The 15,550-nt window shown below is 36.8% G+C and overlaps 2 protein-coding genes across 2 annotated transcripts; both read left to right on the top strand.

Annotated features, from left to right (window-relative positions):
- Positions 1-10,095: 10,095 nt before the first annotated feature.
- LOC149943336 (uncharacterized) lies at positions 10,096-11,523 on the top strand. Its single transcript, XM_090175704.1, has one exon. The coding sequence runs from the start codon at positions 10,096-10,098 to the stop codon at positions 11,521-11,523; it is 1,428 nt and encodes a 475-aa protein (XP_090031830.1).
- Positions 11,524-11,640: 117 nt separating this feature from the next.
- On the top strand, positions 11,641-13,716 carry LOC149943335 (uncharacterized). Its single transcript, XM_090175701.1, has one exon. The coding sequence runs from the start codon at positions 11,641-11,643 to the stop codon at positions 13,714-13,716; it is 2,076 nt and encodes a 691-aa protein (XP_090031827.1).
- The last annotated feature ends 1,834 nt before the right edge of the window (positions 13,717-15,550 follow it).

The raw sequence follows: 15,550 nt of genomic DNA, 5'->3' as shown, positions 1-15,550 counted from the left end.
GGTATCAGATAATAGGATTTTTTTTGCAAACTACAAATTTCACTCTTAATTGCAAAATTTAGAGAGGTAGAAATCAATAAATATTTTTAAATCTTGAAGTAATACTCTTTTACTGAAAACCATGTCAGAGGTATTTGCGACACTTCGTAAAAATAAATATTTTCTATAAAAACTATATTTAAAAATAACATTTAGGTTTACCAAGAGCAAGATGTTGAAGCTTAATTAATTTTTCGGTCTTGAAGCAGAGGTAACCCTCAAAACTTGACACGTGGACCTAGATTTCAAAATCAAATTGGTAATTTTAATGATATTTTTCTCCCTGTAAAATAAATGTTGAGAAATTTTGGTAAACTGATTTCAATACATGAAACTTGATGTAGATTTTTTCCTTATTCAACCTCCGAAACAGAGCTCAGATTGGGCTTTACGTGCCGTGATGGGAAGTTTACGCGGTACCGACAAGGGAAATGCTCATCGGGAAAGTCTTTGGTGCATCTGGATCAGAGAAATACAACATCTACAATTATTTCGTTTCTCCCAAAAACCTGCAAACATTAACATTAATCATTTTATATCCCGAAGCATTTTTTAAAAGTAGACATATTTTTATACCATTGGTTAACACTCTGTATAGACATTGCTTTAGTCTTAGCTTACAAAGTTTTTTTGTGAAATACCTACGTAAAATCTTATAACTTTTGTTATAATTATTTTAAAATTAATATTATTATTAGCCTTCTTAACTTATGAAACTTTATTCTATTGAAATGATCGATCTCATTCTTCAAAATTAGCCAGCGCAGCTTATCACATTTAAAAAACGTTGGAATTAACTTCCAAAGAAAGCCTAATCACGTATTTGAACCCTTAACAAATTAGTTGAGAGAAATATATTAACGGGCACTCCGTTCAATTACCATTTAACTAAACAAAATTCGTTGGTTCTCAAACAAATGAAAGTATAAATAACTAAGATAACTCCGATGAGATAAGAAAATGAGGCCTCTACACCATCAACTGCCTGTGAAGAGTTAGCTTTGCACTGAGATAAAAATATTGCGTAGAAATTATATGGAACTCCTGGACGCGCAGTAGCCAGGAATGTTCTGTATTTCTTACAGAAAGTTTCGTTAATATATTTTACTTGAGATTCCTGTAATTTATACAAATAGCTCATAGTCAAATTTTCAACGAGAATCATTGTAATGTATACAACTGAAATAATAATTAAAATTACTAACACGCATGTAAATTTAATGGAATGTACATTTAAAACCTGCGTGAATATAGCCAGGAAATATTATATATTTGATTTGTTCTCACTACCCTTTTTATTATAAGTTTATGTACACTAAACACTTCCGTAATTAATTTTTAACCAATAAAAAAAAATTTTAAAATTGATCAAAATGTGACCAATTTTGATTTTTTTCGTCAATTTTTATCAATTATTTTATAATTTTGGTATTTGATTTTTTTTTTTCAATTTTGTAAAATGTTTCACAGGGGGGGGGGTCCTTGGAATCGGTCAAAATCCCATATTATTTTCAATGGGAAAATTTCCATTTTATGTTGTCAAAAACATTTTTCGTTGCCATGGCAAAACCGTTGCCCATTGAATAAAATCCCTTTAGGGTTTTTCAAGTTACATGAACGTCTACCAATCCCCCGAGTTTGAACAAAATCGGTGTGTAACACCTCGGGTAGTCTCCTTGTCAATGGCATGCTGTTTACAGAAATAAAAGCATACATCGATATAGGCGCAATTAACTCAGTTTCCCCTTTTCTTCTCTTATTTCAACGGTTGTCAAACTAGCGTTTAATTGTTAAATTAAAACTCAGATGGCGCGGGTTAAAAATGAACCTGATTCCGAGGGCGGGGGATTTTTTATATCTAGAAGTACATACATAAAATAATAGCTTCCTTAATTTATCAGTTAAATTAATTTCTTAATACTTTCTTCAGAGTTAGCCCAAGTTAACTTTTATAAATTAATTATTTTTAATGAACAGCATTCTACTTTTGTTAATTAAAGAAAATAATAATATTTGTAATTTGTTACCCATAATTCGTTAAAACTGTAGGTCTACCTCTTTCAAGTTCCTAGCGCCGCCACCGAATTAAGTGTATACACAAGTCCAATGCTTTTCGGTTTCATGGACTCACTGAACTTGTTTTTAGATTTTAGGCAGATAACTATCTTGTCAATAATGACAACCTCATCTCCGATCCGGATATCTATACCACGAAAATGCACGAGGTTCAAGTAAATAATATTTACTGGTTACGGATTACAGAAAGTGGTCGAAAATGCTATTAAGAAACTAAAACCGAATACAGTCTCACATTACACTAAGTGTTAAATAAACACCTGGAGGGTGAAATCCTTGCTCTATTTGGAAATTTTTAACAATGAGATATTTCAAAAGAAGTATGCCGAAATGGAATGTATCCACTTACAATTAAACAACTCGTGGAATTCGAAAAAGTTCATCTGCTGGGATTTAAATTCGCAAAAACCCCAAATCGACATTTGTTATTTCTTGCCAAATCAAAAGATGTTGAAGATTATGAGTGGGAAATATTATTTCGACCAATGTTATTTGTTCTAAAGAAATAAGTACCTGAGGTTATATGTCTTAATACCCAGAGTGATTTTATCAGAGGGTAAGTAAGCACTTTTTCGGTAGATAACTTGGATCTACACAAATTATCTTAATTATTTGCTTGCAAGCTAGAATTTCTCGAGTTAGTTATACGATTTTAAGAAATGCATAATTTTCATTAATGCACTTGCTTAGATTTCGTCGAGGAAGAAGGTCCAAATTATGGCGTATGTAATAAAAGCCTTCTATTGAAATAAAGCTTTTTGATAAAACAATATAATTGCCAGTTGAAATTATGCATGACTTCAAAGAAACTGTTATTTTAAAGTATATAATAATATATATATATTTTTTATAATAGCGCAAATACAAACGTGTAACGAAGTAATTGACAATAATAATTTTAAGGGTATTGCGACTGAACTGCTTTGCGTATTTAGATTGATAAGATTAATTTTTTGAATGGGAATATACATAGAACTAGGATAAGAAATTATATATTGAGCTCAGAGTGAACCAAATAAAAAACAACATTAACATAATTTTATTATTATATATTTTTACGTTCTAGATAAATTGGAATTATATACACAGTTAGTTAAAATAAGTATTTCTTTGATATCATTGACAATGTTTTGGATTAAATCTCTAGGATTTTGCAAAAATACAATAAAAACGGGGCATTTATTAAAAATTCGCCACAAGCAATACTTTTTTTTCATTTTTTAGAGGTTTATTTAAATTTGTTACACCACTAAAGCGACAATGGATGACATAGATAACTTTGTCTGATGACATAATCGAATTTAACTATCGTAAGGTGCTAATTTCGAAGATTTTCATTTTTCGATGTATAGTGCAATAACACCGAGATCACTCAGTAAATTATCATAATTTTTAGATGTATTTTCCCTTAATTTTAATAACCTGTATCTTTTTTAAAACACACATTATACTTATGGAAAACGGGCTAAGCCTTGTACATATAACTAAGTTTAGAAATAAAATACCCTATTGTACAGTTTGAAAAATTTAATTTGCGCGCTACGCACGTTTCGACTCGATCGCACGAGTCTAGTTTAAACTTAAACATTATACTTGCCAAAGTAATTATATTTTTTAAAACATGTACAAAATATAAAACCGTCCCCAAAAACGTAGAAATTTATTTCCCTAAAAACTTATCAATTTGCGTTTGCTTGAATCCACGTTACCTAGCTCAGATCAAAAATCACTTGCACTTATCCGAGCGATCATCTGTCTAGTTTCTTCAGTCACATTTTTATTATTACAAACATTTAGGAAATATTCTGGTATATCGAAAACATTTCAGAAAATTTAGTTTAGTTTGAGGAAGTTGGATACTGGCCTTATCAAAGATTACAATTAAATATTGAAATTAGAGAGTCAGAAGAATTTTTTTAAAACATTGATAAAGTGAAAGAGCATATTGCGACCTCAAACTAATAAGTTTAACTGAAGTCTGAAATTTTGGGTCTATCTAGCGCAAAATTAGAAAAACAGTTTGTTAAGATATCTGCTATGTTAGATCAGTTTTCGAAAAAAAATTGAAATCTATAATTTCAAAAATTAATCGGTAAGATAACGCTTTAATTTGTAAATATTGAAAAACATTTCGTAGTTTAAGAAATTACATTTTCACCGGTAGCAAAGTGTTACACCAAAATATCGAAGATAAAACTTACGCCTATAATGTGTTGTGTTAAAATAAACCTATTTTTAACTACAATTTTGCTCCATAAAAACCAGTTGGTACTTTTTAATTTGAGTAAAGGTGCGATAATGTACATTTATTTTATCTCAGTTTTCAATTTTATAATTTAATGGTTTAAAATTATTTTAAAACATTTAACCATCACAAGTTGGGTTCGTTATTTGTTCCCGGCGACAATTTAGAGGTGCGAATATTTAATGGCTTGTTCACACGACGTTGTGATGTAGTTCATTCAAGGTGTTGCTAAAAACTAATCTGAACTGCAACGTATTCGGTTCGCAGTTAAAACAAGTTGGATATGCAAAACAACTTTATATAAAGGTCTGTTATGAAATTTTAATATAAAAATCCAATTTTGGTTTTGAGATGACAAGTCAGCGCCATGACCTATTTTATCTATTAAAATGCATTAATGTATAATAACTGGCCCCAACAGCACGCGCGATTTCATTTTAAACCCTTATTTGGGAAAAGGCGCCACCTATTTTTCAAAAATATATTTATTTGCATTTCCAAACGAAATATTCTTTATTACATGAAACCATAAGTAACATAAATTTTCCGATCAGGAAACCAGACACTTCCTACTCTTTACGTTGTCTAAATAGTTTGATGGCGAATAATACGAGACTACATGCGTTAACGTTTGAAATTAAAAAAACTTGCTTCTTAAATGAAGACTGTTTATTATTTTAGTTTTTTATTGTTTTAATTGTCGTTTTGAACTGGCCGTCAGAATGCCTTTTCGATAAATCGTTAGCCCGTAACCACGAACATGGCGTTTAATCACCCTCCGCGAGATCAGCGCAAAAGTAGAGTTCGGTACGAGAGAAATGAGAAACTGGACTTTCGCTTTAATTTTTTGAAATAAGACATGCCGAGCAATAACAGGTTACGAGCGAAAAAGTATTCCTGCCTTTTTGGTTTTCGTTTTCAAGTTGAAATTACATGTAGAGACCAGCCCGTTAGTTAAAGCCTTATTACAATTGGAACTTGAAACCATTTTTGAATAACGTTTTAAATAAAGCCTTCGGAAGATACTGTGGTGCTTGGGTAAAAGAGAGAAAAAAAAAAGAAAAAACCACTAAAATTCTTACACTGCATTTTTGGAACACTTGTGAAATAATAATAATAATAATAATAATAATAATAATAATAATATATAGTTTATTGTTATACATACATTGTGGGTGCAAGAGATCATAGGCTAAGTCAGAGCTTGACTTTTAAGCCGCAACACAGACAGTATACCGGTACAATTTGTTGGTTTAAACAAATAAAAAAAAAGAAAAGTAACAGTGTTAGAGAAACCAAAAAAGGAGAGAGAAAAGGGAGCATGATAATTATTTGATTTTCTCTTTTTACATTTTTGAGAATATATTTGGTTCTCGATTTTTTGTTACCAAGTGAAAAATGAGACTGATATCACGATCCTAGCACTTTTGGTCCGCCTAAATTGTATTTTTTTACTCTATGGCCACAAAATAGTAAAAAAGTACGAAATCAGGGTACTAGCACCTTCTACATCAACATTATATCACAGCTGATCTCCTCCCACCTCCCCATTCAATATATTTTTGATAACAGTAACTTATATGTACATAATCCTTTTATAGGTCAATCTTATCCTATATAAAGCCAAGTCAGGCGCCTACGGTTATTTCAATTATGTTAATTAGCTATTTTGTGTGGCCGGGATCCGGCGTGATTTTGAAGTGTGAGAGTGTAGTGAAAATCGTCGTGTCGGATTCGTGTTCAAGAATTTTTCATTGTTTTAATAACGTGTTTGTGTAATGGACTGTTCGCAGTCGTGTTAGGGAGGAAAGATCACAAGGATCGAGAAGTTACACCATAAGTTCATTTTAGTTATTTATTTTTTGTGTGTATTAGTTATTGTGAGGAACACTCTTTTAAAGAATATTTTTGGTTAATTGCAACTAAGGCTGAAACCCTGGTGTCCCGAACTGTTTCAATATATAAGAACCCTTTCAAAACCTCTTAATTCTACTAAACTTGAGTATACCGTTATAATCGTTATTGCAAAAAAGTGGCATCCATACCGCTCAACCCACCCGAAGACGTGACAGTCAAATCCATCTTTCACACAGAAATTACACTAGGACACCAAGATCCAGTCTAATTTGATTGATATTTTGTTAATTAAGGAAATTGTTAGTTTTGTTAGATTTGGTGATCATATTGATTGTTTACAAAACCAAAGACACGTAAAATAATTCTATTTTTCTGCACTTATATGTTTGGTCTCATATATCTAAAGTACCGGAATAAAATTCGGCTCAAGAATCTCAAACAAATAAATTCGATACCTACGACACGGGGAATAAAGATAAGACCTTTCCCTCAAATTTAATGCGTGATCCCTTTAACGATAACCTCGGTTAATCTGTTTGGTAAATCGCCATCCCTTTAAAATTTCGTCGGCCACGCTCCCCCTGAAAGTGCTAAAGTCGTAATACACTTGGATTTCGTAGGACTACACGTAATTTATCAGGTAAGACTACCTTTAACTGGTTTTTGAAATATTTAGCTTATAAACTATTTTCGAAGAGAGAGATGGTCGTTGAAATTTGAGGAACGTTATAGTAATTCTATAATTATCAATTATTCAAGTAATTACGACTCGTTAACTTTCGGGGATTGATCTTCTCATTTTGTCTATTTTTTAGTTTTTCTATCCTCAGTACAGCCATCTATGAGCCCAGCTCAAAATATTTAACGTTTTTTCTCTATATGAAATCAAGATATGGTTTTTCTAGTCTATTCTGGCAGCCCCGTAGTTTGTTTAGGTTTACATGACCTCATTGACCTGATAAGATAAGGTTTTATTTGTTTTTGCTTATTATTTAACGCTGAGTATTTCAAGTGAACAGAATGTGGTAAATTAGCATTCGGTGACGCGGTTCAACGTAAAGGTTAAAGTGCACGGTATTGTTGCGGGTATTTCGCTTCGGATTCGTGGTTTTTCATGATGATTTTTGGTGTACAGAATTATGAGTGGTACGTTCCTTGGTTTAAGTTGTCTGGTAAACGAGTGAAATGATGAACGATAGGTACTTTTAAACTATTTTGTCCCGCGTTCTTAGCAGACCATTTTCTACCACCCTTTATCTTCAATTGGAAGCTTCGTAGATTTGGTTGTATTTCCGTTGTTAGAGACCTCACGTTAAAACTTTATCAGATTCCACCCTAGTCCAAACTTTAAATTCTCCGTTAATAAGGAATTATAATATATAGGATTGATTAAAAAAGTTATTTTTTTGAATAAGATTCGGCCAACCATAGCCAATCTCTGTTTATTTAATTGAACCTTCCATAGTTACTCATATCATTTTCTATTGTATACTGTAAACCTTAAAAGAGCCCTCCATAGCCTACAAGTATTAAGGATCTTACGTTAGGTTAGGAATCATACTAATTATATACCAATAACAAGAAGAGTACCCAAGGTGTTTATTGCCGATTTTGTTCTAAGTCCGGCGTAATGTAGATTTATATGAGATATGCAATTTCCTAAAATAAGACGTTGCCCTACCCATTCGATTTGCCATGGCAACCGAAAAGGTTTTTAACCTCTTAAAACCAAAATAAGTTTTTCCCTTATTTTATCCAACAATTTTACAATTTAACCAAACTTGATGTAATTTACGAAAATGTGGTCTAAATTACCCATTTCGTGATTTTAAAATTTAAAATAAAATTTCATAGCTCGGACCCTGTGGAACCCAGAAAATCCCATTCTTTTTTAAAGGGAGATTATTTTGTTTTGAGTGGTAGAAAACATTTCTGGTTGCCATGGCAAATCGAATGGGTAGTGCAACGTCTCCTTTTGGGAAATTTCATATCTCATATAGGTCTACATTACGCCCGACTTTGAACCAAATCGGCAATAAACACCTCGGGTACTCTCCTTGTAAGTACGAAAGATAAATAAAACCAAGATTTTATATTTTTGCACAATCAGTTGGATTCCATTAACCCACACTTGTGGCAATACCGATTCTAAGTATCCGGAACAAATAAATTCAATACATACGGCACGAGGAAATAATAATTTCAATTTCTCTAAAATTTAGTGCGTAGGTCAGATTCCTTAAGTTAATATTGCACAACATTTTGGATCTTCCACCCCTTTGAAAGTTAGTGTTGTTAGAAAGTTAAGTTAGGTTAGGCACCATAAATTACGACTTTATGGATTCGTTTATAAAACTTCTTTGCAACTGAAAAATTACTTCGATAGTTGATGAGATGTTTTAAAAGGCCATGGCTGCTTTAATAACATATCGTTCAATACCACATGCAGCGTTAAACAAAGCAGTTGGTACACATTTACACAATAACTATACAAGCATCTTACCGAACGTTTTAAGAAACTCGCGAATTAAACACTTCGCTGACGACAACAAAAATCCCCACAACATCACTCACATCACCAATTGCGAAGAAATATAAAGCGACATCGATCACGTTTCAGCTTGGTGCAATATGATTAATCATTTCATCGACCAAACCAAAGCCAAAAAATCACTTCAACCATGTGTATATTTCATAATTATGAAATGAATGGCCAAACGGTGGCTCACAACGACAAATTAAAAGACTTGGAAATTTATCATGGATGAGTTCTTTCATATTCGGGAACAAGTGACCAAGGTGGTCGTCCGATTTAGAAGATCACTTTTCAGGATCCTTCGTGGGAACTCAAATCTATCAACTGCTGCCAAACGCTCTACCTCAGCCTAGCAAGAAGCCAGACGTACGACGGTCAGAATACAAACAATCCTTCTCATGTGTTAGGTTTGTTTGAGCTATTCACAGCAACCTGCAACGCCGGTATCACAACCAAAATATATCCACGGTCACACATATATACATATTTACACTTCTTTGTTACTTCTAGTCATACTTTGAAAGCATTGAAGATTCCTTCGATCAGTGTCACTCTTATTTCTTGCTTCTGATCACACTTATTTGTTACTACTAGTCAGCAATTGAGTGTCACACTTATTTCTTCTGGTTATACGGCAAAGACTAGTTCGATCAGTTTCATACTTATTTGTTACTTCTGATCACATTTATTAGTTAATTCTGATCACACTTATTTGTTACGTTGAGTGTTACACTTATTACTTCTGGTCATACGCCAGAGACTAGGTCGATCAGTGTCATACTTAATTGTTACTTCTGGTCATACGTTGAAAGCGCGGGCGCACTCAGAACGGCCTTGAAAAACGCCAGAGGGAAACGGGCGCGTAGACCTCTATAAACACGCGGACTTTTTTTTTTTATAAAAAGACATTTTTATCATCAAATCGAATTTTTAATTTTCGCTTATATTTTTGGAATCGTTTTCTTTTTTATGGAATTATCGGGATTAACGGTTTTTTTGTGTTTCATATAAAGGCTTTGTCGCGTGAATAAATTCTATCACTTTTCTTTCGCTATTGTAGTGTAATCTTCATCAAGTTTTTAATTCAATAAATGTATATTGTTGATTCTTATACCTCGTCGTAGTCAATCGTGGGATATTAAGTCTGAAGAGTAGAAAGTTTTGATTTCCCCCCTTACTTCATGGTGCCGAAACCCGGGACGGGACTTAGATTCAGCTACTATCTAACCGAAGACTTCTAGATAAATCTCTTCGTTCAGACTGAAAGAACTCACAAACGACTATGGCGACAGCTGATAATCAACTTCAGAAAGAACAACAGAAATGAGCTGTCATAAGACGAATGATTACCAACATCCAAAGCAACGTTAAATTAGAACTGAAGAAAGAACCGCCATCCAGCAAGAAGCTTAAAGAATTCCTGTTTAAGCTTAAAGACAAAGAAACGAGTATGGAAGCGTTAGAAGAAACCATCTTGTCACTGGTAGCCGTTGACGCCATCGAGAAAGAAATGATTGATGCAGAATTGTACCGAGACAAGATCATTGATGCGAAAACGGACATTGAGACTTACTTTGAAGAACACCAACGAGGCCATAGACCAGAAGACGATTCAGACACAGATTCGACAACTACGACTCGACCGATGGCAATGTCAATTCAACTACCGAAATTGAGTCTGGAGAAATTTGAAGGCGATCCGACTTCCTGGACGGGGTTTTGGTTCATCTTCGAGACAGCAATCGATTTCAATCCTTGTCTCAATGCCGCACAGAAATTCAGTTACCTGAAAAGTTACCTGCGTGGGAAGGCAGCAGCGGCAGTTTCCGGATTGGATTTGACACCGATGAATTACCATAGCGCTAAAGAAATCCTACAGACCCGCTTTGGAAAGAAACGTTTAATCATTAATTCTCATATGAATGAACTCTTCGCTCTCGAATCAGTCAAACGAAGCAATGATATCGTCGGTTTAAGACACCTCTACGACAGATGTGAAATTCAAGTCAAGAGCCTTGAGTCTCTTGGGGTCCCGAGTGAAAGCTACGAGTCCATGTTGAACACTCTGCTCATGAAGCTCATACCAAGCGACCTGTCCTTTGAATTCGCTAGTAAGAGGGAAGACGACGAAGACTTCACTGTTAGCGAATTATTGAATTTTCTACGAAGAGAGATCGAAGCAAGAGATAAACACGCGTTTTTGACTGGAAGCACTGACGCAAACCAGTATTCAAGAAGTAATCCTTCCAATCCGTCTTCTGAGCGCTTGAAACCAAAGAATTGGTCTCAAGATTCCAAATCCAGACAACGTCTGTCATCCACAGCTGCGTTTTCCACTGTCACGGAAGATAGATGCGTATTCTGTGAGAAAAACCACGAACCAGTAAAGTGTCACGGTTACACCGTGTCCGAGAGGCGAGAAATCTTGAAGAGAAAGGGGAGATGTTTCATATGTCTGCGGTACAAGCACAGAGCGTGGCAATGTAAGGCAAATATAACTTGTAAGACGTGCAAGAAGAGACACGACGAAGCGGTATGCGACGAGAAATTTCCAGACAAGGAACTGACTCAAACACAATCACCATCGTCAGAATCTGTAGCCATTAGCTGCGCATCAGTCAACGAGATCTCAAACAAATCAAGTCCCAAAGTCATACTACTTCAAACTGTTCCTGTAAAAATCATCGCAGGACGAAACCAAGAGAAATTCAGATGTCTTTTGGACACAGCTAGTCAACGGACTTTAATCACGGAATCAACGTCACTATGATTGAATCTTCCAGTAACCGGAACCGGAACCGAATTCAAAAGAATCTATCCCTTCGGAAGCGAAAAACCAATCCTGGCGGAGAGAAGGCGAGTTAAAATTCGACTCTGCGATTTAACCATGAAAAATGAGATCGAAGTGGAAGCTCTAGAAGATCCGGTTTTAAATCGGGCCGTTGTACCAGTTGCCACGGATGCGATGCGCAAAGAAATGGAAGCCCGAGGTATCAGACTCGCGGATGATCCTAGTGAAACTAAACTGGAACTCACTCTCATTATCGGCGCCGATTACTATTGGAAAGTCGTATCCGGGATCATCCAGCGATTTGGAAATATGACTGCAGTTGACACGAAATTTGGATGGACGCTTCATGGTCCCTCAGTAGTAGATTGGTGCACTCTCGGCGTGGAGTCGGTGTGTGGAATGAACGTAATAATGGAGGAAGAACTGGCATCCGTACAGCTGCAAAAATTCTGGGACTTGGATGCTTTGGGCATTTTGGATTCTTCAGTATCACCATCCAACGGAGATCAAAGAGTCATTGAACAACTGAACGCCACGATCAAATACCATAACCACCGCTACAAGGTCAAGTTACCTTGGAAGGAAGATATGACTCTAACTTCGAACAATTACCCGTCTGCGCTCAAACGATTTTCGTCCTTAAAAAATCGCTTCCAAAAAGATCCCTCATTCCACGTCCAGTATGCCGAAGTCATCAAGGACTACCTCGAGCAAGGTATCATCGAAGAAGTGCCCAAGAAAGAAATCAATCAGCAATCGAGAGTAATTAACTATTTACCACATCACGCAGTCTTAAGAAACGACAAAACAAGTACGAAGCTGCGAGTGGTATTCGATGGTTCATCTCATGAAAAGAATTCTCCGTCGCTCAACAATTGCCTTTACACCGGTCCAAGCTGGAACACAGATCTAATAAAACTTCTCGTCACGTTCCGTATTGGAAAGATCGCTTTCACAGCTGACATCGAGAAGGCTTACCTTCAGATTGAACTCCATGAAGACGACACAGATGCAGTTCGATTTCTTTGGACAGACGACCCGGCGAAGAACCAAGAGCCAAAAATTTTGAGATTCAAGAGGGTTCTATTCGGTGTTTCACCAAGTCCTTTCCTGCTTGCCGGAACCATACGTCACCACGTTCTAAAGTACAAAGAAACGTATCCCGAAACAAGTCGCCTGTTAGAAGAAAACCTTTACGTCGACGATTTGATCGGCAGCGAAAACGACGAAGATGTGGTCTTGAAGAGATCCGTAGAAGCCAAGAAAATCATGCAAGATTCGAGCATGAACCTAAGGCGTTGGAAGACCAATTCCAAGCCACTACGACAGCGTTGGGGAGAAGAGATAGCAGAAGACGTTTCATCTTCAAAGGAAATTGAAGAGAAAAAGTCCTCGTTCAAAGTCCTTGGAGTCAGTTGGAACCCGAATAAAGACGTTCTACAATTTGACGTGTCGGCGCTCCTCGAGTTTCTAATCAGCAAAAAAAATACTAAACGATTCGTTCTCCAGGCCTCATCAAGAATCTTCGATCCAGTTGGATTCTTAAGCCCGTTCATGATCCGCATAAAAATCATCTTCCAGGAGATATGGGAAAGGGGCGTGGACTGGGATTCTACTCTACCTGATGACTTAGCTAAGCGATGGGACGATTGGTGTCTTGAGCGTCCAGCGCTTCATGAATTGTCAATATCACGATATTACATGGACCAAGTGGGCGACGACAATATCAAGAGTTTTGAGCTTCACACCTTTTGCGACAGTTCTGAGAAAGCGTACGGAGCTGTCATATACCTTCGATACGTCACGGAGAAAGGTGAAATTGGAACCAAATTGATCGCTAGCAAGGCCAGAGTAGCACCATTGAAGCGGGTGACATTACCTCGCTTAGAATTGATGGGAACTGTCATTGCGGTCCGGCTTACCAATCACGTTCAGAGCTATTTCTCATCTATGTCACCAAAAAACCGGTATTGGACTGATTCAAACATAGCACTTGGATGGATCAAGGGTACAGCAAGTCGCTGGAATCCATTTGTCGCGAATAGGGTTCGTGAAATCCAAGAGGGCTCTGATCCAAGTTCATGGTCTCATTGCCCAGGGCGATTGAATCCGGACAAGACGACAAGAAATGACAAGTCTCATAAGAAACAGCACTTGGTGGACTGGTCCTGAATTTCTTACCCAACCAGAACACCAATGGTCTTTTCGAAAGGGCGTACCCACACGAGTTATAGAGATTAGCGACGAGCTTCGTCCAAAGTTTCAAAAAGAAATTATCCAGTGTGCCTGCATATCCGAGCCTAAAGTCGAAAGCCAACCTTTACTCAACGTCGAAGATTATAGCAGATTTAACCGACTACTTCGAGTCACCGCATACGTATTGGGATTCATTCGCCGTCTCCGTACGAAAGAAAACCGCCGTGCAGTATTATCTAGCGAAGAGATCAACGAAGCCGAACGATATTGGATTCAACAAGTTCAAATTCAAGCGTATCCTGAAGAATATCGAGCACTTAAGTCGAAGCTACCATTGTCTCAAGCAAGCACTATATCGCTCTTGGCTCCGTTTTTGGAAAATGGAATAACGAAATCGGCGGAAGATTGGAATTTTCTGATCTCTCACGCGAAGAAAAGCACCCTGTCCTATTGCCTCAAAAATTCCACTTTACCAATCTCTTGATTCAACGTCATCACGAAGACATGATGCATACTGGTCTAACCGGAACTTTAACCAAACTTCGAGAGCGTTTCTGGGTCGTACGAGGACGTCAAGCAGTCAAAAGCCTGATTTCTAAATGTCTCGTATGCGAGAGAAGTAAAGTTAAAGCTTTATCCGTGACAACCGCACCTCTTCCCAGGGAAAGAGTCTTGGAATCGCCACCATTCTCGATCACTGGCGTTGATTTTGCTGGACGTGAAGACAACGGACAAATCAAGCTCGAAGGCCTATATTGCGTTATTCACATGCGCCGTAACACGATGCGTCCATTTGGAGCTGGTTTCGAGTCTCTCTGCCGAAAACTTCCTACTTGCGTTAAGAAGATTCTTTTCACGACGGGGTATTTGCAAAGAAATTTGGTCCGATAATGCCAAGACATTCTAACGTGCCGATAAGGAGCTGAAGGACTTGTGGAAAACCGTTCAAGGTTCGAAGGTCCAAGAGATGATTAGTCAGCGGAGAATAAAATGGTGTCACATCGTCGAACGAGCCCCCTGGTGGGGGGGCTTCTGGGAAAGATTGGTTAGAAGTACCAAAACCCTTTTGAAGAGAATACTCGGGCGGAGTGCGTTGTCATATGAAGAGTTCGAAACCACGCTGATCGAGACGGAAGCAGTTATCAATGCCAGACCTCTCACCTACGTGGAAAACGAGGCTAAAGATCCTCGACCGCTAACTCCAGCTAATTTTCTGATCGGAGAACGACATAATCTTTTGCCGTCCAAATCATTCAAGTCTGTGAAGACGAGACAAGACGCTACTAGATGACTTAAATATCGCCAGACGTTTCTCGATCATTTTTGGCGCCAGTGGAGACGCGAGTATGATCGAGAGCTTAGATCCGCGAACTCCGTCCAGAATCAGAGAGACATGAAGGAGATCAAGGTCGGCCACGTCGTTCTCATTGGCGAAGACAGACAACCACGCCAGAATTGGTAGCTGGGTCGAGTCACTGAAATCCACAATGGTCGAGACGGAAAAACCAGAGCCTGTTCTCTTCTGACATCAAATTGACATATTATTCGTAGAGCAGTTCAGCTATTGTATCCTTTGGAGCTTGTAAATGATCCGTGATTGATCATTACGCCGGGAGGATGTTGTAAAAGACATTTTTTATCATCAAATCGAATTTTTAATTTTCGCTTATATTTTTGGAATCGTTTTCTTTTTTATGGAATTATCGGGATTAACGGTTTTTTTGTGTTTCATATAAAGGCTTTGTCGCGTGAATAAATGCTATCACTTTTCTTTCGCTATTGTAATGTAATCTTCATAAAGTTTTTAATT

The sequence above is a fragment of the Leiobunum rupestre genome, chromosome 5 (assembly GCF_980474605.1).
Source record: "Leiobunum rupestre chromosome 5, qqLeiRupe1.1.hap1, whole genome shotgun sequence".
Classification (NCBI taxonomy): Eukaryota; Metazoa; Arthropoda; class Arachnida; order Opiliones; family Sclerosomatidae; genus Leiobunum; species Leiobunum rupestre.
This window is presented reverse-complemented; position numbering and strand designations above follow the sequence as displayed.

Bases quoted from the DNA above. Each gene is read 5' to 3' on its own strand.
- LOC149943336 (XM_090175704.1), top strand. From the start codon at position 10,096: ATGATTACCAACATCCAAAGCAACGTTAAATTAGAACTGAAGAAAGAA.
- LOC149943335 (XM_090175701.1), top strand. From the start codon at position 11,641: ATGAAAAATGAGATCGAAGTGGAAGCTCTAGAAGATCCGGTTTTAAAT.